Source organism: Gadus macrocephalus, chromosome 16 (genome assembly GCF_031168955.1).
Source record: "Gadus macrocephalus chromosome 16, ASM3116895v1".
Lineage (NCBI taxonomy): Eukaryota > Metazoa > Chordata > Actinopteri > Gadiformes > Gadidae > Gadus > Gadus macrocephalus.
In genome coordinates, this window is record NC_082397.1 from 28,315,088 (window position 1) to 28,337,702 (window position 22,615).

Sequence of the window (22,615 nt, forward strand, 5' to 3'; positions counted from 1 at the left end):
GTCTAAAAAGAAAATAAATAAATAAAAGTCTGTAGAATTTTCTACCATCCCCTAGCGGTAGGAGCCGCCCACCCCCGCCCCCCGTCAACAATTGCTTCCCCCCCTCAGCAATTCTGACGGGGCGGGGTGTATAGGCCTACAGAGCACAGAATTTGGTGCTACGGCCCTGGTAATATGACTGTGTGTGTGTTATAAGTGAGTCGTGGTTAAGGAGAAAGTTGTCCTTTATTGACCTGAAAAGTAACAGAACATGTGAGCGTCTGCAGCCAATCAGGATAGAGATGCATGAAGATAAAGGATTCATGTTAAGATCTGACGACAACCCGACCTCCTCTGTCTCATTAATGTTTTGGTTCACTTTATTCACCCAATGCTGTAATATCAATGAAAATAAATAAAAACGTGAACAAGAATTGAAACATTATAATAATTATTTCATTTTGGCAGGAGTGACAATGTAGACACAACATGCATACGTCTGAACGGATCAGGAAGCCTGACACTCAGGGAATACAGGGTCTGGAGAGCTGAAACACACATTTAATCAAATGAGATTGTCTCAGACAACGGATCCTGTAAAGGGTACTTTACAAACTCACTAGAAAAGACTATCTATAGTCGAAACACAAGCTAACAAAATACTAGCATAGTTTACCGTCAGCTGGTTTGGGACTCAAGGAATATATAGTCGATGATTAAACATGAATAAAGTTATATAATTGGTTGTAATGAGGAAGCCCCTCCTTCATGGAGCTAGCAAAATGGGTAGTCTAGCTCACTAGGCTAGTTAATGGGATACTTCACCAATTCATAACCGGAGTTCAATCATTCAAAAATCGCTATTGTAATATAAAAAAAAGTTTTTTTTCCCCTTGTCTAACCCATTCGTTTGACCTCATCTCGGGAGAACTTTGCTTGCCTGCTAGAAGGGCCGAGGACTACAAACCACTGGCAAATTTGTGAGCACCAATAAGGAATGCGGGGGGGCGGGAGCTCGCGTACGAGATGTAAACACAATATCCGCCATGTTTCTTCACCGCTTAGCTAGAGAACAAATTTGCAATGTGAAACAACCAAAGTGGATTTTGAAAATCTATTGTTGGATTTGGACATTCAGGGCTATTAGTACAAGCCAGGATACAGCCAGGAAGAATTGACACAAATAGAGAAGGAGGCTGCTGCGGCTGCAGCTGAACAAGCCTTGCCTGTTGCCGAGGACGAGGAGCCGGAGCGCTCTGGTATGCTCTGTTCGCCTATAGATACTAACACAGAGTCCCTGTGCTGCAGCGAATTTCAGCGATGCCAGTTTCTTCTAGAATAAATGGCTGAAACTGGCGGGGACGGGGCCATGTGTGTAACCTCTCCCCCAGGCTTTAGCCTCCTCTGAACAGTTGGGTATTAGATACATATTTCCGGACCCAGAAAGAGTACTGGAAACGCCAACCAATGCCCGCCGGGAGCAACAGACGTCTGAGCATAGAGTAAGTGTTGTTTTTTTTACTTACACATTTGCTACAACAGTTTGAGGCCTGGGGAACATGACGTAGCTATCCAAAAGTAGCCGATCTTATTGGCAGAGCATAGGCTACGTTACGTTAGCTTGAAGTCTGTGTAATGCTGTATAGGCTACTCAAGGCATAATTGATCTTGCTTTGCTAATGTTGGTCTCTTTCTTTCTTAGAAAGTATCGGCTTCCTGTGTTGTCCAGGCCATCACAGCTAATTACCCAACACAAGATGGGCAGTACCGTGGCTATCAGGAGACAATAGATGCTCAAGATGAGCTGTGACTATTTTGACTCTAGCAAACACATGTTTATTTTCTGTAAATAGTTCATATATTTTCATGAATAAAAGTTCAAATTCATGTTGGTTGTTGTGATTTGTTTACCAACCCTGTTAAACAAATCACAAGTGCTGTTATACTAAAGTACGCCTACTGTATAAGATAAATACTTATTTCAACTGGGGAGAAAAGGTTGAGTACAAATACTTGATATGCTGAGCTACTGTAATTAGCAAATGTTTTTATGCTGTACAGTAATATACAAATGATGCGTTTGAAAAAACAGGGGCAGAAGTCTAAACTAGAACGTATCATCACAGGGAAATGTTTACACAAAGTTCACTCGCACTACCACTCGCGCTAGGACCATGGGTCCTTCCCCCTCCAAACGTTAACAGGCGGGCGGTGCAGCGAGCGCAATGCACTTTGGTAGTTGGAGGAGTTCTTACTTTTGAGCCAGAGAGACACTTTTTGCCTTTTCTCAGGCTAGAATTAATGGATTTAATTTTTTTTGCACATTTATAATCCATATAATTATTTAGTTCATATAACCTTCATATCACCACCGGTGAAGTATCCCTTTAACTAACTAACTTACTAGGATAGCTGGCTAGGCTACCTCGCAGATCAATGGATCAACTCTCAGAACACAGATTCACTGCCCGTCAACGGCCGTACTACACTTCCCATAAACATAAAGGAATTCAAAAACAACAATAGCTTTTAGGTATTAAATAATCTAATATAAAAACACACAATTTGAACTTTAAATGGCAAGGCCCCCTCCGACGGTGCCCCCCCCCACCTCACACTGGTCTGAACTGGCTGCTACGGTAACGATACCTCTTCCTGGCTCATGCTGCTCGGAGCACAAAGCCTCCGTCCGTCGTCCACTCCATTATATTTTAATGCTAAGCTGCTAAACCTGGGAAAGCTGGGTGGGTGTTCTAGTATGATCAGGGTATTATATATGAGGACTGGGGGGTAAACACGCAGTGGAAGGACAACAAGGGGACAGACAGGGAGATGGAAGCGGGTCAGCTCGGTCCTCAAGTCCTGGTCTGGGGGGTCAGGACCTCTGGGTCAGCTCGGACCTCAAGTCCTGGTCTGGGGGGTCAGGACCTCTGGGTCAGCTCGGACCTCAAGTCCTGATCTGGGGGGTCAGGACCTCTGGGTCAGCTCGGACCTCAAGTCCTGGTCTGGGGGGTCAGGACCTCTGGGTCAGCTCGGACCTCAAGTCCTGGTCCGGGGGGTCAGGGCCTCCTCGATCTGCTCGGTCCTTAGTCCTTGTCCGGGGGGCTCCGGACCTCGTGGTGGGCCGGTCTGAGTCCTGGTCCAGGGGTCCATACTGCCTATGGGCCAGTCTGAGTCCTGGTCCGGGGGGTCAGGACCTCCTGGTGGGCCGATCTGAGTCCTGGTCCAGGGGTCCAGACCGCCTGTGGGCCAGTCTGAGTCCTGGTCCGGGGCCCCTACCACTCCCCGGTCAGCTTGGTGTTCTGGTCCCGTTTGGGCGGGGCTGGGGGCGGCCCGCGGCGCAGCGTTGCATAGCCTGAGATGTGGGCGTGTTTGGCGGACTGGGAGCGGGTGTGGTGGCGGGAGAGGGTCTGGCTGTGGCCCGCCCTCTTCTGGCTCTGCAGCAGCTCCGGAGGGGGGGGGGGCAGCAGGGCCAGATCGTCCACCGTGCCCATGGGCTCGGTCTTGGAGGGCACGGGGAGGAGGCCGGCGGCAGCCAGGACGCCGTGCCGGGACACCGACTTCCTCTTCAGTGTGCGGTTGAGGTCCTCCAGGAAGTGGGGCTGCAGTGCCAGGCCGGGTGGCGCCGCCGCCTTGGGGGAGGTGGGGGGCACAGGGGAAGGGCAGTAGGAGGAGAGGGAGGGGGGCGGGGTCTGGGAGAGAGGGGGAGGCGAGAGGGGCGTGCCGCTGCTCCTCCTACTGGGCGCGGCGCCCGCCCCCTTCTTCAGAGAGCCACCCTGTTTCCATGACGATGCAGGGCTGGAGGAGGAGGGCTGCTGGGGCTGGGGGTTGACCACGGCCACGCGGGAGAGTGGGGAAGCAAACTCCGCTCTGTGAAGAGGAGGAGGAGGAAACAGCTCCGAGTCGCTGGGAGGAGGAGGGAAGTCGTCGGGGGAGGAGTGGAGGTGCTGCGGAGGAGGAGATGGGGGGGAGGGCTGGCGGTGCTGTCCTGTCTGCAGCCCCTGCAGCACCAGGGGCAGCGTGGCCAGGTTCAGCTTGCCCGGCTTGGGAGGAGTGGAGGAGGAGGGGCAGGATGAGGAGTCTTTGGAAGGAGAGCCGGCGCCAGAGGAGGAGGGGGGGGGCGTCTGGGCAAACAGGCTGACCAGACTGTCCACCTTCTTGGGCCGCTCCTCCTGGGAGTCGACCCGCACGGTGGAGGCCCTCTGGAGGGCAGGGGGCCGGGGTTTGGAGGAGCAGCCCCCCACTCCCAGGGGGGGAGGGGGGAAGTCGCTCTCCGAGGGGGGAGGGGGGAACTCTGGGGAGTGGAGCGCCACGCTGCCCCCCCGCCCCCACCGGGGCTTGGCTTTAACAGCCGGGGGGGATAGAGGGGCGGAGCAGGAGGAGGAGGGGGGGGAGTTCCCTGGGAACTGGTTCACTATCTGTTTGACCAAGGAGGAGGTCGCCGCGGCAACCAGTGAGAGTGAGGACGAAGAGGAGGGGGATGAAGCGGGAGTGGAGAGGGGGAGTTGCCGGGAGGAGAGGCTGTGCTGCTTGGGGAGGGTGGGGGGGGGCTGGCTGGGGGAGTGACCTGCAGAGAAGCTCTGCTGCTTCCTCATTGGTCCATGGCTGTGTGATGGGGGAGTCGGGGAGAGGGGGGAGAGCGGGGAGAGCGGGGAGATGGCGAGGGGGAGTGAGGAGGGGCCAGAGGGCTTGCGGGCTGTCTGTGGCGGGAAGCCTCCGCTGAAGCTCTTGGGAGGAGCAGGGGGGAGGAACTGGAGGGAGGCAGGGGGAGAGAGCTGGGGAGGGGGAGGGGGAGGGGGAGGGGGAGGAGAGTCCTCCTGGTGGGAGCTGAAGTCGTACTCCATGTGGGGGAACTTGTGGGAGAGGAACTCCTGCAGGCCGGCGTTGCAGAGAGAGGAGTGGGGGGGGGATGGGGGCGAGGGAGGGGAGGGGGGAGGGGGGAGGAGCTCCTCCTCCTCCTCTGGCGGGGGGGGAGGAGGAGCGAATCCCAGCGTCAGGGCGGAGAAGACGGGGGCAGGAAGGGTTTGGGACGGGGGAGGGGGGGTGCAGTAGGCAGCAGGGAGGGTGTTGTACCCGGGGCGGTCGGGCAGAGCGGGGGCCATGGGGGGGAGGGGACCGGCGGACTGGGCCCGGGGGAGGGGGTGGGCCAGGGTGCTGTACTTCAACTGCATCCCGGGGGCCGCCATGGGGGAGGAGCCGGGCAGGGGGGGGGACGGGGGACACTCCTCGGAGGGGGAGGTGCTGCCCGTGTAGCTGTTTCGAGAGGGGGGGGGTTGAGAGGGGGGGTACTGCGGCATGCTGGGTATCTGGACTGGGATTGGTCGACTGATTGGGTCAATCCTCAGCATCTAGAGAGAAAGAGAGAGAGAGAAAGAGAAAGAGAAAGAGAGAGAGAGAGAGAGAGAGAGAGAGAGAGAGAGAGAGAGAGAGAGAGAGAGTTTAGTATCCACCAGTGGATCCTAAACCTCAGACAGTCTGTACCCAGTTATTCACCAGATACAGGTCCGCCTCAGACGGTCGGTACCCAGTGTTCAATTTAATCATATTCAATTGATAACGGCCGTTTAAGTGAAGTCAGGAAAGATGTAACGATGGTTTCTGGTGTGGTCCTTTAAAGCATCACATAATTAAACATAATGCTATAAAACGTTTTACATATATCAGCACTGTGTTAGAGCAATGGATACATTATTATTATGAACTATATAAAAAGTCAAGAGCCTGTTCAAAACGGGTCTGTTTGGAATCGGCTGACTGCTTGGCCTGCGGTGTGTTTGGTAAACCGCTCATCAACCTCCCACTGGACCCGACCTGCCAGGAACCTCCCACCGGACCCGCCCTCCCACTGGACCCGCCCTGCCAGGAACCTCCCACCGGACCCGCCCTCCCACTGGACCCGCCCTGCCAGGGTCCTCCCACTGGACCCGCCCTCCCACTGGACCCACCCTCCCAGGGTTCTCCCACTGGACCCGCCCTCCCACTGGACCCGCCCTCCCAGGGTCCTCCCACTGGACCCGCCCTCCCACTGGACCCGCCCTCCCACTGGACCCACCCTCCCAGGGTCCTCCCACTGGACCCGCCCTCCCACTGGACCCGCCCTCCCACTGGACCCACCCTCCCAGGGTCCTCCCACTGGACCCGCCCTCCCACTGGACCCGCCCTCCCAGGGTCCTCCCACTGGACCCGCCCTCCCACTGGACCCGCCCTGTCAGGGTCCTCCCCCCGCCCAGGGGTCAGTCCATCGGGTGATTAGGGGGGTCAAGAAAAGGAAGGATAGACGGACATAGAGACTTTGATACTATAGTTTGATTATTATTAAAGGGACATATTATACCACCAGGTGTGAGTGTGATTAGCCATTACAAGCCGTTTTGAAAATGTGCAGCTTCTGACATCACAGGTGGGCCTGTCCACCTACGGTAGATGTGTGCTGGATAAATCAGTCTGAAAGCCTACCCAGTGGACGGTAGCAAACGTTGCTCATCTATCCGTCATACATCGAGATGGACAAGCCCACCTGTGATGTCAGAAGCTGCATATTTTCAAAACGACTTGTAATGGCTAATCACACTCACACCTGGTGGTATAATATGTCCCCTTTAAAGTCACACCCCAACTATATGTGGTGTGTGTGTGTGTAAGTGCATGTATGAGGTGTGTGTGTGTGTGTGTGTGTGTGTGTGTGTGTGTGTGTGTGTGTGTGTGTGTGTGTGTGTGTGTGTGTGTGTAGTCTGTGTGGTGTGTGTCCGGTGGTGTGTGTGTGTGGTGTGTGCGTGGGGTGTCTGTGTGGTGTGGTGTGTGTGTGTGTGTGTGTGCGTCTGTGTGTGTGGTTGTGTGTGTAGGTGGTGTGTGTGTGGGTTTGTCCGTACCTCTCCTCTCCTCCAGGCATCAGAGAAGATTGAGCTGACCACACTCTGAGAGCGGGCATGGCATGATGATGTCATCTCTGAGACGCCACTGTCTGATTGGCTGGAGTGGTTTGACTGAGACTCTGGAGGAGACAGACATATGACCTTTAACCCCAAACAGACGGACAGATAGACAGGGAGCTAGAGAGACAGAGAGACAGGGAGCTAGACAGACAGACAGACAGACAGACAAACAGGGAGCTAGAGAGACCGACAGACAGAGAGAGAGACAGACAAGCAGGGAGCTCGAGATACAGACAGACAAACAGGGAGCTAGAGATAAAGACAGACAAACAGGGAGCTAGAGATACAGACAGACAAACAGGGAGCTAGAGAGACAGACAGACAGGGCGCTAGAGAGAGTGAGACAGAAAGAAAGACAGACAGAGAGCTGGAAAGACAGGCAGGTACCTGGCATGCTTGAGTTGCTGGATCCTGATTGGATGGAGGAAGAAGACAGTGAGGACCAATCATATGCTGCGTCTGATCTTCTAGTGACCTCTTGGAAATTCAGGTACAGCTGCTTCCCGTACTGAGATCAAACACAGATGATATTATCCAACTATTATTACAGAGTATTTACAACTCACAGATTAACAGATAATATATATACAACTATCATTACAGAGTATACAAAAACTCATAAACTAACAGATAATATAATACGACTATTTTGACAGAGTATTGACAACCCACAGATTAACAGATAATATAATACAACTATTTTGACAGAGTATTCACAACCCACAAATTAACTGATTATATAATACAAAGATTACTACAGATTATAGACAACTCACAGATTAACAGATGATATAATACAACTATTATGAAAATTGTATACAGCTCAACGATTAACAGATTAAATAATACTCAGATTACCACAGAGTATAAACAACTCACATATTAATAGATGATACAATACAAATATTATTACAGAGTTTTATACAAACCACAGATTAACAGATTATATAACACACAGATTACTACGGATTATATACAACTCAGATGATGTAATACACAGATTACTACAGATTGTATACAACTAATATTATATAATACAAAGATTACTACCGATTATATAAAACTCACAGATTATACAATACACAAATGACTACGTATTATATAAAACTCAGATTATACAATACACAGATTACTATAGATTATATACAACTCACAGGTTGTTTAATACACTGATTGCTTCCGATTATTAACAACTCACAGATTGACACAGATCTGTGAGTTGTTAATAATGAACTAATTCACATATTACTACAGATAAAATACAACTCACTGACACAAATTACAATATATTATATACAACTCAGATTACATAATAATACACAAATGACTACTGATGAATTGTACTATACTGTATACTACTGTATAAGTATTATATACTATGTATAATACTGCATACTATATTGTAGTATAATACTACAGTGTAATTAAACACCCGCACACGCACACACACACACACACACGCACACACACACACACACACACACACACACACACACACACACACACACACACATAGATTATATATTGCTATACAACATAGACACACATACACACACACATATATTCACTCAGATGATATATAGCTATATAACACAAATAGCGATTAAATGTAACTTGTTACCTTGGCGATACGAATACTGTTGACCCACTGTTGGAGCGTTCTGACGTCGTCACAGCAGAGATACTTGATGTACTGAGACTTCTTTTGTATCTGAGGATGCTGCATACACACACACAGGTACATGTGTATCAATACCGAGTGCAACAGACAGAACTTTGAGTACTGCAGGACAGAGGTGGTGTCTAAAGGTACTGCCACAATGAACGCGCGTAAGATTACACACATAACTGTGCGTTCACACCAAACGCGAAATTTGTCGCCAGTCCGCGTTGTCGCCGAAGTTTTGTCGCGCCACACATCATAATCTGACGCTGTGCAAGTTTTGTTGAATTTGTCGCGCCACAACAAGATAACCACCATTGCATGTCTTTACCTTTTGTGGAAGAGGGAGAGACGTCGGAGGACCCGACGCAGTATATTCATAATATTGCAATCACGGAAGAGACAGTGAATGAAGTATTGAATCGACAGAGATTTATTAGATAGGCCTACCTAATAAACCGTTGGAACACAGAAGACCGGAAACATAGCAACGCCGGTAAACAAACCCCAAGAAGCCCAATCCCTATGAGAGCCCCGAATTTGTCGCGCCACAAATCCTCGTGAACACGCTCGTCTGTGCACGGCGAAAGTGTGGCGCGACAAATCAAAATTTGTCGCCGGTTTTCTCTCGCAAAAAATTCGCCCCATACGCGTCGATACGTTCACTTTGTATGGGATCCTGTCGCCCCGTCGCGTTTGGTGTAAACGCACAGTAACGCTTGATCATTGTGTGTCACAAAAATGGTTCAACCCGCCTACGCAGATAGAGCCCTCCCAAAACCTATTTTCCCCCGCTACTTTTCTTTTGCTCCAACAACATGGCTGAGATCACCACCATCGCTGCGCTGTATTTGTTGTGGGAGTTCGAGGCGAGTGTTTGGGTGCATGATAGAGCTTAGATCGGGCCCAAAAAATCGAGCCCGACCCGGCCCGAACCCGAGCACGTTCTGTCCGAGCCCCGCCCATCCCGACACATTAACTGTAATTATGAGCCCGACCAGATTTCAACCCGACATTTTTTTGAATGCATGTGTAATTTTGTACACATTTCTTACTTAGGCCTGCTCTGCTAAATCTATAGGGATAATGTATAGAACGCCGGTCATTATCGGGAAAATACAACCCAGTCTCACGTAAATACGTGACGCTGTCACGTCATTTAATCTATTCATTCGTGATCTGGGACAATTGGGAAATTGTGACAATTCACGGATATATTTAATGCAGGTGCGCTGCTCTGTAGGTAAACCGCAACGAAAAAAATGGTAGCTGCTTCATCTCTTCTTTTTTGAAATTTGTGCTCTTGGCATGAAAAAACTTAAATTACGTGTCCCAGATCACGAATGAATAGATAAAATGACGTGACGTGACAGTGTCACGAGACTGGGTTGGAAAATAAGCCCAGACAGGGAGAACAGGACACCGACTCGCAGCAGAGGTGTCTTGCTTCGCGGCCCAACCCGGCCCGCGGGTCGGCTCGGGCTCGGGCAGAGAATCTAAACTCTAGTGCATGACCTCCTCCGTAAGTGCTCACAGCTGGGTGAGTTTCACCATCTCCTCATCGGCATTTGGGGAAATTTGTGTGAAACCTTTCCTACAAATGAAAAGTACTAATATGAAATAAATCAGCTCTCAATGAGCTGCTGAGATTAGGAAGCAGAAAAGGGGGAATATTGAAGATCAAACTGAATTCATCATTGCTGATACAGTTGTGCATATTCTCTACCTGAAACAAACATTTCATACTATTTCATACCTTATATATAAAGTCTTAAACAAATCAATCAAATGTACAATAGGCTAAAATATAAAAGGTTTAGCGCACACACAAGTGTGTGTGTGTAGAGTTCTTATGTGCTTCTTGATGAATCATTCTTACATCAATATGTCTCCCCTCTGCTCTATGTGAAAAGTGTTGTCAACTGCCCTGAATCATTCTCATTAGTTTGTTCATATAACTATAATACCAGTGTTGACATTTCCCTCAAATGAATACTTCTCTTTGATTATTTAACAGTGCCTATAAAAAAATCATTGTGCGGGATATGGGCAGATTAGAGTTCTAAACGGAGTGATTATTATTTGTTCTTTCAAAATGATATCATAAGAAGTTCAATGTCAGTGTTGCCATTATTATTATTATTATTATTATTATTATTATTATTATTATTATTATTATTATTATTATTATTATATCCTACCTTTCTCCTGCTAACCTTTTGTAGGCCATTCCTTTTGTAACCCCTCAAACAAAAACACAACAGCTATTGTGTTGTGGGATTGGCATTACTACACTGGGGAGGCCTCATTGGCTTCATTGCATGATTTCTGGTCGTAAATTAAAGGCCCACTTGTTAAATATGGAACATCTAGAGAGGAAACTAATGTCTTATATTAAATTCAGCACGGTTGTCTGGCCGGTTTAGCCCTCCAGTGGATATGTGGACATGCTTAATGCACATGTGTAGTATCAGCTATGTCAGGGTCTCACAAGCCTTGTGTGTTCTGGCAGAGAGCAGAACGCCTTACCTTCAGCACCAGGCAGTAGTCACTGGGCGCTTTGTATTTGCTCCTGTAGTCCTGACCATAGTAGATGTTGACATGGTGCAGCTGGAGGAAACACACCAGGTCCCTGGATGCCTGCAAACATACCAGGCACGCAAAGCACACACACTAAATAATAATCCTTAAATATAATAAAGGTGGCAGGTGTACACTACAAGTTTTCATTGCTGTCTGATTGGGTGTCATGGGTGATGGGGGTGGACTATATTAGGGGCGTGTGATTGGAAGGCTGACCTTGGCTTTGCCTTTGGGGACGTAGTAAATCCCTGACGCTCGCAAAAGGAAGTAGCGCTTCTTCCACGACTTCTTCCCATCTTCCTTCAACCACAACACACCCTCCATCTCCGGCACCGACACAGAGCCACCGCCAAAACACTCCTGCACACACACACACACACACACACACACACACACACACACACACACACACACACACACACACACACACACACACACACACACACACACACACACACACACATTAACAACAGAGAGAGAGAGAGAGAGAGAGAGAGAGAGAGAGAGAGAGAGAGAAACTGAGTTATCGAACAGGAAAACTACGGCAGAAAAAATCTTCTCCAAAACATGTATTAGAGGATGAACACTCACTTAAAAAAGATAAAAAAAGAGAAACTGTTTTAATTGAATCCTCTAATTGGGCTTTTTTGTGAAAGGGTTGTTTGGGAAAGGGTTTTTGGTGAAAGGGTTGTTGGTGAAATGGATGTTGGTGAAATGGATGTTGGTGAATGAAAGGAGTATGATGGTCTTCACATGAGGCACATCCCAGAGGGTTAGGCTTGGGAACGTAACAGTTTGTGTAGTTGTGTTGAGCTCTGCAGCGGCCGATGTTGATGTCCGAGAGAGGGTTGAGCTTCACGGAACGTATATATATAAGTCCACGGTGTGAGGCACATTTCATGTAGAACAGCCCTTACATCATTAGAACACAATGAAGGTGATTGAAAATAATCACAAATGGGTCACAGCCAGACTCTTTAAAATACTTCTGAGTGGTATAGGCGGAGACTTATGATTTAACTGCTTTGTTGGGGAAAAAACAGCCATTTGAAAGAGTGCCATGGTGTCAAACAGTTCTGCAATATGAAACCGGTGTTATTTAATAAATATGAAATTGAAGAGGTTCTACGAATATCAACAATCCCTGGTGTTCCCCAGGCAGACCGAGGTAAACATTGACATTGGCACTGAGTGAACTTAAAAGGGTCTACGGCATCTCATTAGCATTGAGTTAACTTAAATATGATCTACATTAGAGACATTTTATCCCCAGGAGATTGACACAGAAGCTTCCTACTGCAATGTTTGGAATACAAGTTACAATAGGAGATCACTACTTTAATAAATATATAGGTGAGGAGAGCAGGACAGACGCTAAGCTCCGCTTGCTAGATCCATTGATTCTATTCCATCAGAGTTTAGATTTTTACTACCAACTAACTTCGTATTCATTATATAATAATGGTCAATGGTTTAAATGTCAATTTTAATATTATTTTTTAATATATTAATATTAATGTATTAAAAAAAATCATTATTTATTTATTTTTTATAGCCCATAATCACATTTACATATTTTATATATATATATATATATATATATATATATATATATATATATATATATATATATATATATATATATATATATATATATATATTATTGCTAGAGGGCAGTAGAGAGTTAGAGGGAGAATGGTAGAGGGCAGTAGAGTGTTAAGGGAGGTAGGGAGTGGGCAGTAGCGTGTTAGAGGGAGAACGACAGAGGGCAGTAGAGTGTTAAGGGAGGTAGGGAGTGGGCAGTAGTGTGTTAGAGGGAGAACGGCAGAGGGCAGTAGAGGGTTAGAGGGAGAGGGCAGCAGAATGTTAGAGGGCAGTAGAGTGTTAGAGGGAGAGGGCATTAGAGGGCAGTAGAGTGTTGGGAGGTAGGGGGGAGAGAGAGGCAGAGGGAGGTGAAGGTAAATCAATGATGATCACCTCTAGTAAGGCTTCTTTATTCCGGTCAGCCATCTCACACGTCTCCTTCCGCCCCAACAGGTAGTTCTACACAAATACACACAATATCATGTAGCTATACACAAATACACACAATATCATGTAGCTATACACAAATACACACAATATCATGTAGCTATACACAAATAAACAAAATATCATGTAGCTATACACAAAAACACACAGCTCATAAAGTCGTTCACACTATATGACATAGTCCTACCAGTGTTTCCCCCAAGATGATTCTAGAGGTGTTTCTGAGAGGCACTATGTTGATGTAAGCATGTACTGTGCTAATGTGTGTGTCCACCATCCTGATGTGTGTGTGCATACACCTTGTTGGGAAACACTGGTACTACAAAGAACACACAAATACCAGGTAGTTAAATATAATATATACTGTATGCAGTGTTGGGGTAGTTTCTCAAAAAAAGTAATTAGTTACTTATTACTAGTTACTTCTGTGAATTGTAATGAGATTACTTTACTAGTTACTGCATTTGAAACTTCACTACTTATTACTTCTCTTTCCCGTTTCTTAATTTACTGTAGGCCTAGATACATGGACAAACATCATAGCCCTATCATCACTTAGTGTTATTGTATAAATCTATACAAAATAGCATATAAACCATATGAAAGAACAATATCCCTGTCTGCACAAAGAAATGCCTCGCTGTAAAATCCACAAACAACAGGATAAAGTAGGCTATGTTGAGGTCAATGAAAAATACAAAAAGGTCACTTTATCCCATACAATTAAAACAGAAATGCACTTAAGCGGCAGTGACACATACTTTATGTGGTCCAAAGGCTGAATGAACCTGATCTATTTCGCAAAATATGACATCGTAAGTGTATCTTCCTCTCACCCTCTTGCAGGCAAGAGCAGCCTTCTCAAGTTTTAAAGTAATCCAGTGCACCATCATTCCTCAGTAATTTTTGTTGTTTGCGGACCAAATGTCCGTGGTGGTGGACACATGATCCAGGGAGGACTCGAAAATTATTTTGAGCTTCGATTCCATGTCGTAACACTTGTTCAGGTAATGGGAAAATGTTTTCCTGTCGGATGTTGGCTTGCGAGTTGCAGGTATTTTATCTAGTATTTTTCCTAAATCTGGGCGATTCAATAGTTGACAGGGGAAGCATGTCTTCTACAATGAACCCTGCAACCAGCCTGTCTTTCTGTGTCACCTGCTTCTGCGTTCCAACACTTCCAACACTTTACACGCAGGCAAACAGGGCTTGGGTAACGGAGGAAAGCGCGTCACGATAGTCTAGTAAAGTAGTGTAGTTACCAATATTTTAAATGTTATGCGTTACTTTACTTCGTTCACTTCGTTACCCCCAACACTGACTGTATGTATATATATAAATATCTATATGGACTTCTGCCGGACCATATGATGACATATGTTGAGTGTTAAGGGCCAATCGAATGTTCCATGTACCTAAATGGACATCACGTCACGTCAGGTAGTCTTGATGAAGTTACATGAAAACCAAGGTCCTGGTCTGAAGGCCAGGAAGTGGCAGACCGTGTGGACCACAGCCTGGAGCCCCCAGCGGGAACTCAGCCTGGAGCCCCCAACATGTGGACCACAGCCTGGAGCCCCCAGCAGGAACTCAGCCTGGAGCCCCCAACATGTGGACCACAGCCTGGAGCTCCCAGCGGGAACTCAGCCTGGAGCCCCCAACATGTGGACCACAGCCTGGAGCCCCCAGCGGGAACACAGCCTTGAGCCCCCAAAATATGGATCACAGCCTGGAGCCCCAAGCATGTGGAACACAGCCTGGAGCCCCCAGCAGGAACACAGCCTGGAGCCCCCAGCATGTGGACCACAGCCTGGAGCCCCCAGCATGTGGACCACAGCCTGGAGCCCCCAGCAGGAACACAGCCTGGAGCCCCCAGCATGTGGACCACAGCCTGGAGCCCCCAGCATGTGGACCACAGCCTGGAGCCCCCAGCATGTGGACCACAGCCTGGAGCCCCCAGCAGGAACTCAGCCTGGAGCCCCCAGCATGTGGACCACAGCCTGGAGCCCCCAGCGGGAACACAGCCTGGAGCCCCCAGCATGTGGACCGCAGCCTGGAGCCCCCAGCATGTGGACCACAGCCTGGAGCCCCCAGCATGTGGACCACAGCCTGGAGCCCCCAGCGGGAACTCAGCCTGGAGCCCCCAACATGTGGACCACAGCCTGGAGCCCCCAACATGTGGACCACAGCCTGGAGCCCCCAGCGGGACCACAGCCTGGAGCCCCCAACATGTGGACCACAGCCTGGAGCCCCCAGCGGGACCACAGCCTGGAGCCCCCAGCATGTGGACCACAGCCTGGAGCCCCCAGCATGTGGACCACAGCCTGGAGCCCCCAGCAGGAACACAGCCTGGAGCCCCCAGCAGGAACACAGCCTGGAGCCCCCAGCATGTGGACCACAGCCTGGAGCCCCCAGCGGGAACACAGCCTGAAGCCCCCAGCATGTGGACCACAGCCTGGAGCCCCCAGCATGTGGACCACAGCCTGGAGCCCCCAGCATGTGGACCACAGCCTGGAGCCCCCAGCATGTGGACCACAGCCTGGAGCCCCCAGCATGTGGACCACAGCCTGGAGCCCCCAGCATGTGGACCACAGCCTGGAGCCCCCAGCATGTGGACCACAGCGGGTCATGTGACAAAGACTGGCAAATAGGTTCTGGTAGATTGTGGCGCGGATAAGGCTCTCTACCCGTCCTCAAACTGCCTCACCTCGTCCAGTGAGCCGTACCTGAGGGTTCTTGAAGACAGCGTACTTCTCCATGCGCTCAGTGAACATGAGCCGGTTCTGTCCGTCTCTCGTCCAGTTCAGGAGGTTCTCCACCAGGTTCTCATGGTCCTCTAAAACACGCTCTGCACACACACACACACACACACACAGAAACACACAGACACATGGGCACAATCACGCACACGCACACACCCTCAAGACACACACAGACACACAGATTTGACATACACAGTTTATACAGGACACACAGGAAGCCCTACAGCTGTAGGTTAGTTTAACCACAGCACTGCTCAGTCCTTCAGAATGTGTGTGTGTGTGTGTGTGTGTGTGTGTGTGTGTGTGTGTGTGTGTGTGTGTGTGTGTGTGTGTGTGTATATATATGAATGTCCATATACATACATAAATATGTAAAATTTATTGAGAAGGCAAGGCAACTTTATTTATATAGCACTTTTCATACACAAGGCAGACTCAAAGTGCTTTACATATAAATATTGTCATACAATAAAATAAAATAATAGACAAGTAAAAGAAAACATATGCAAAGAAATGAGTAAAACAGAAAACGCAATGTATTTAAGATCAGATCAACATTCTCTCTGGTACCCATGTCGGGACTCCAACCCGACCTGAAGGAATTTGGTACCCACGTTGGGACTCCAACCCGAACTAAAGGAACTTGGTCCTTTCTCTGGGACTCCAACCCGGATACTAGTACTCTATTCTAAGACTCTAACCCAGATTCTAGGATTCTAACCCAGACACATGTCGGTACTCTAACCACGAACCAAAGGCCTTATTCTGGGACTCCAACCCAGACAGACGTCGGGACTCCTACCCAGACAGTACTCAGGCCTTTCTCTGGGACTCCAACCCGACCTAAAGGAACTTGGTCCTTTCTCGGGGACTCCAACCCAGATTCTAGGACTCTAACCCAGACAGAACTTGGGTCTCAAACCCTTATCCTTTCACTCTGGTATCAGATCATGTATCTTTCTGGTAAAAATAGAAAATAAATGGAAAGTTAAAAAGGCATTTTAGTAATAAAATAGAAAATAAAGGCAAAGTTAAAAAAGCTTTTTAGAAAGTGCAATGCATTTAAGATTTAGCAGAAAGCTAAAGCAAACATAAAAGCCTTCATTCTTGTTTTAAAGGTGCTCAGATTTGGGGCAAGTCTTAAATCCTAAGGGAGTTTTCCAGCTATTTGTTGCATAGTAACTAAATCCTGCTTCCCCATGTTTCGTGTTTACCCTGGGGATAATTAACAGATTGGTCTCAGAAGATCTTAGTGGTCTAGAAGGCTTATGTAGTGGAAGCATATCAGTTAAATATTTTGGGCCTAAACCATGTAGGGATTTATAGGCAGTGTTGGGGAGCATACATGTACCGGCGTTATGTATTCAGAATACAAATTATAGCTAACAGTATTCCGTTACAGTTACAATTTAAATAGTTGGTAATTAGAATACAGTAACATTGTTGAAATCAATGGATTACATGACGATACTTCTGTCTCAACAGTTTATTCGTGCTTTCACACCAACAGCATTTAGTGCGCACTAAACGAGTTTGTTCCCTTGGTTCGGTACGTTTGCGTTGGTGTGAATGCAACCACCTCGCTTCGATGTGAACCAAATCAGCCGGCCGAGACCTTCCTGAACAGCTGGTCTCGGTTCACTTCCAAACCAACCCAGTCGCCAAGAAAAAACGTTGACGGTGTACGTTTCCATGAACACTGGATACGTAGCATTTCAACGTAAAAAATAGCGTGTTATACCTACAGTATCCACGCGTGCCGCTGTGGAGGCGGGTTTCGAGGTTTGGGTTTCACGGCTTTCGCGGCAAATTGTGGACACGATTGTTTAGGGGGGGGGGAGGTAGACTGTTGTTGACGGGGGGGGGGGGGGGGGAGACACGTTTGTTGAGGGGGGGGGGGGGGGGGGGGACACGTTTGTTGAACAATGTTAATAGAACAACACACAACCACATAACATCCCGAACCCATTAACCCCACTTAATCCTAACAACAAAACAAGTTAACAAAAGCCCCTTTTGTCAACTGACAACCCCAATTCCCAGAATCCCCCGTGGCTCCGGAACACGGCGTCGCCTATATTCATCTTTAGTATCTGAATGGGAAATGCAATATTTTAGGACAGATACACCATTAAACGCGTTTCTAATGACATTTCTAGCGAGAAATGTACATTTTCCTTACATAATCTTCAGTCAGTGATTGTGTCTGATCTTTAGTTTTATAGTTATTAGGATTTGATCGGCTCGCACGCATGTTTCAACGACGTCAGGTTGTTAGGGACGCTGCTTTCGCTAAACTAGCAGCTCACGTGCTTCCTGCGTTTGTGTTATTAAACTGTTACTTTATGTAACTTTTAATGATATCATCTTGTTAGAAACACGTATATCTGAGAGCCAACCCAGTCGCCAAAAGCATACGTTGACAGTGTACGTTTCGTGAACACTGGATTACGTCGCATTTCAACATAAAATAGCGTGTTATACACACACACACACACGCACACACACACAAGCACACACACGCACACGCACAGACACACACAGACACACACACACACACACACACACACACACGCACACGGTGCATTTCGCTGCTAAAACAACAACAAAAAAATATTCCCTCAAATATTATTACTTTCAAAATGTTTGCCAAAATGGCCAATAATATCATTTTTTATTTGGGATGCTTCTAGGACATTTTGGGTGGATTTTGAACGGTATGTGGGCAGCATGTTTTTTGCAGGACCTGGCAACCCTGCGCTGTTGCCCGAGATCTGGATCCACCCCCCCCCCCCCCCCCCTAAATAAATACTATGGCAGAATAAAGAATAAATTCATGCATTATCATTAAACTTGAACATTTGTTTTTACAGTAGATTGGTGGAGGGATGACGTATGTTGGCCAACCCGGAAGTTAGCGTCGCCCTGGGTTCCCTTGACAAAAAGCCAACGGGTTTTTCCATTGGATTTTGGATTATTGCAGAAAAATTAGCATCTTTGAAGCACCTCCTCAAAAACTGAAAATAAATAAATAAATAAATAAAAAGAACCGTTTTCCAAAGAACGAAATGTAAACCAATGCATTCTGAATGGGAGTGTTTCTCCGATTTTTCCATGCTACACAGAACGAAATGTAAACCCATGCAAATAAAGACTTCATGGTCATAATAATTTAAAATATCATTAATCTCCTGAGTGTGTTGGGTGGTATTCTATTTTTTTCAACGGGGCTGCATCCAGTCACTTGACCGTCATGGTTGCTATGGTGGTTGCTATCGACCGCCCCCTCTAATCCTTACATGGCTCTAAAAACCACGCGGCAAAGGAGCTGCCGTAAATTGTGTTGTTTTTGTCGTAAACTGGGGTCTGACGGTTAAAAAATAGACAGATATTCCGAGGTATCCTTAAAAGGCAGCTTGGATGTTTTTATTTTCTGCAGTTTAGACTTCTTCTATAACCTATTTTTGAAAGCAAAACACCAAGTTCATTGATTTAACGAGGCAGGGTTATTTGAAACAATTTATTCAATAAATATTTGTGAGAGGTCATTCCTTCTCCTGAGTTTGCTTCCTATTTATGTCTAGTGTACACCCCTACTGTCCAAAAGCACCCCCCCCCCCCTCCCCATATGGATTTGGAGAGTTGTTGCCACGTCCCAGTGGTGGACGTATCATATAATATGAAAGAGGGCATTCAATTATACTACAATGATCAATTAGGAGGCCGAAGCCCTAAAGGAAGTGATGCAATAGGTGACTGAGGCGAGAACATTTAAGTAAACTGTACCTTGGGGTCTCTTATATATCAAAGGGGGTTTCAAAGGACGCATAAGCTTCAACCTGTGGCTCCAGCCCTACAGGAAATGACTCAGCAAGTGCTCCATCTCGTTGCACCTGCACCCAGCGGCTCGCTTGCAAGATTTTGGCCTGAAGTCCTTCCCAGACCTACACCCTAGCCATCTAACCAACCTGCATATCTGAGAATCAGGCCTCTCTTTAATAATGACAAAAAGTTATGAGAGAAATACACATTAACTTTTGTCTCATAAGCGGCGTGGTGCCGTCTCCTTTTGACCTTTTGACCCCAGACTTCTGGGGGAATAGCTGAATCAATTCATTAGTCAATCAGAAGCATGTAAATATCTTCCCGGTGGCGTAAGAGGACGAACAAGGTGTCCTTCAACATCTACGCTTCCAGGCGATTGCAACAGTGCCACACATGAGCATATTCAAACATGTTTAATGGTAGTAATTAGCTGTCGAAATTGGAGGCCATAATCAATAATGAGCAGCTATTGATTTGCTTCCCGATAAAAATTTGTGACAAATTACATGTTAATTAGCATCTACACGTTGAGCTGAGTCCAATGACACCAAGCATGACACTCTAGCTAATGGTAACATGTATTTTACATGGTACACCTAGGTCTAGGACATGATCTCGGTGTAGCAAGAGGGCGAGCTTGATCTCTCTGGATCTCATCTCAGCTTAACGTGTAGATGCTAATTAACATGTAATTTGTAAAAAATCTCCATCGGGAAGCAAATCTATAGCTGGTCATTATTGATAAAGGCCTCCAAAATCGACAGCTAATTACTACCCCGAAACATATTCAAATATGATCATGTGTGGCACTGTTGCAATCGTCTCGAAATGTAGATGTCAAAGGACACCTTGTTTGCCCTGTTTGCCCTGATATTTTCATACTTCTAATGGATTGATTCATATTTTAAGGTTCTCGGAGTGAGACTTTAAGCGGCTGCAGCAGAAGTGTTTAGACGAAAGATGATATCAAGACATTTATAGAATATTCCCATTCACATTATGATTCTTCGTCATAACATCCGACCAAACATCCTTTACATTCACCGAGAGAAGATTATGAAAGTCCAGGCCCCCCTTTCCTGCACTCGGGGTCCGACCGGGCCAAGTTTCGGTGCGGGGGTCCCAGTTAGGCCCTAGAATATGGTATTCAAATTTCAGGGCGGTAGGACCTTCCTATCTCAAAAACTGTTTTTCCACCACATTCTGAACCATTAGGTCTCGCAGGCAACACTTCTGAAGGGGCTTTGTCCAAATGACAGTCCATTTGGGAAAACTTTTTTTCTCTATGGGCTAGAACTACAAATCTTGGATATGTCGTTCTCGGGGCCCCGGGAAATGTGTGTAAACATTTTAGCATCCCTAGCTTTGCTGTGGGATGGGGGGGTACATTTGTGGCTTAATGTGTGTAGACACAGCTGGCCTGTGGCCACGTCTTTGAAGTCTGGGGTCAAAAGGTCAAAAGGAGCCGCTTATGAGATAACAAAAAGTTAATCTGTATTTCTCTCATAACATTTTGTCATTATTGAAGAGAGGCCTGATTCTCAGATATGCATGTTGGACTATAGGTCTGGGAAGAACTTCAGGCCAAAATCTTGCAAGCGAGCCGCTGGGTGCAGGTGCAACGAGATGGAGCACTTGCTGAGTCATTTCCTGTAGGGCTGGAGCCACAGGTTGAAGCGTATGCGTCCTTTGAAACCCCCTTTGATATATAAGAGACCCCAAGGTACAGTTTACTTAAATGTTCTCGCCTCAGTCACCTATTGCATCACTTCCTTTAGGGCTTCGGCCTCCTAATTGATCATTGTAGTATAATTGAATGCCCTCTTTCATATTATATGATACTTCCACCACTGGGACGTGGCAACAACTCTCCAAATCCATATGGGGAGGGGGGGGGGATGCTTTTGGACAGTAGGGGTGTACACTAGACATAAATAGGAAGCAAACTCAGGAGAAGGAATGACCTCTCACAAATATTTATTGAATAAATTGTTTCAAATAACCCTGCCTCGTTAAATCAATGAAATTGGTGTTTTGCTTTCAAAAATAGGTTATAGAAGAAGTCTAAACTGCAGAAAATAAAAACATCCAAGCTGCCTTTTAAGGAAACCTCGGAATATCTGTCTATTTTTTAACCGTCGGACCCCAGTTTACGACAAAAACAACACAATTTACGGCAGCTCCTTTGCCGCGTGGTTTTTAGAGCCATGTAAGGATTAGAGGGGGCGGTCGATAGCAACCACCATAGCAACCATGACGGTCAAGTGACTGGATGCAGCCCCGTTGAAAAAAATAGAATACCACCCAACACACTCAGGAGATTAATGATATTTAAATTATTATGAACATGAAGTCTTTATTTGCTTGGGTTTACATTTCGTTCTGTGTAGCATGGAAAAATCGGAGAAACACTCCCATTCAGAATGCATTGGTTTACATTTCGTTCTTTGGAAAACGGTTCTTTTTATTTATTCATTTATTTATTTTCAGTTTTTGAGGAGGTGCTTCAAAGATGCTAATTTTTCTGCAATAATCCAAAATCCAATGGAAAAACCCGTTGGCTTTTTGTCAAGGGAACCCAGGGCGACGCTAACTTCCGGGTTGGCCAACATACGTCATCCCTCCACCAATCTACTGTAAAAACAAATGTTCAAGTTTAATGATAATGCATGAATTTATTCTTTATTCTGCCATAGTATTTATTTAGGGGGGGGGGGGGGGGTGGTGGATCCAGATCTCGGGCAACAGCGCAGGGTTGCCAGGTCCTGCAAAAAACGTGCTGCCCACATACCGTTCAAAATCCACCCAAAATGTCCTAGAAGCATCCCAAATAAAAAATG

At 46.8% G+C, this 22,615-nt stretch overlaps 1 protein-coding gene across 3 annotated transcripts in view; it reads right to left on the reverse strand.

The window, feature by feature from the left end:
• Window positions 1-206: 206 nt before the first annotated feature.
• Window positions 207-22,615, reverse strand: part of raph1a (Ras association (RalGDS/AF-6) and pleckstrin homology domains 1a) — a 129,768-nt gene continuing 107,359 nt past the window's right edge. For all 3 annotated transcript variants that reach the window (XM_060074658.1, XM_060074657.1, XM_060074656.1), the window contains 9 exons: window positions 15,915-16,036; window positions 13,135-13,200; window positions 11,374-11,517; window positions 11,104-11,214; window positions 8,533-8,631; window positions 7,299-7,419; window positions 6,849-6,970; window positions 2,972-5,327; window positions 207-2,833 (listed from right to left, as the gene is read on the reverse strand). In XM_060074658.1, coding sequence (XP_059930641.1) covers window positions 3,255-5,327; window positions 6,849-6,970; window positions 7,299-7,419; window positions 8,533-8,631; window positions 11,104-11,214; window positions 11,374-11,517; window positions 13,135-13,200; window positions 15,915-16,036 — 2,858 coding nt within the window. In that variant the 3' untranslated portion in view covers window positions 207-2,833; window positions 2,972-3,254. The remainder of the gene's footprint in view (window positions 2,834-2,971; window positions 5,328-6,848; window positions 6,971-7,298; window positions 7,420-8,532; window positions 8,632-11,103; window positions 11,215-11,373; window positions 11,518-13,134; window positions 13,201-15,914; window positions 16,037-22,615) is intronic.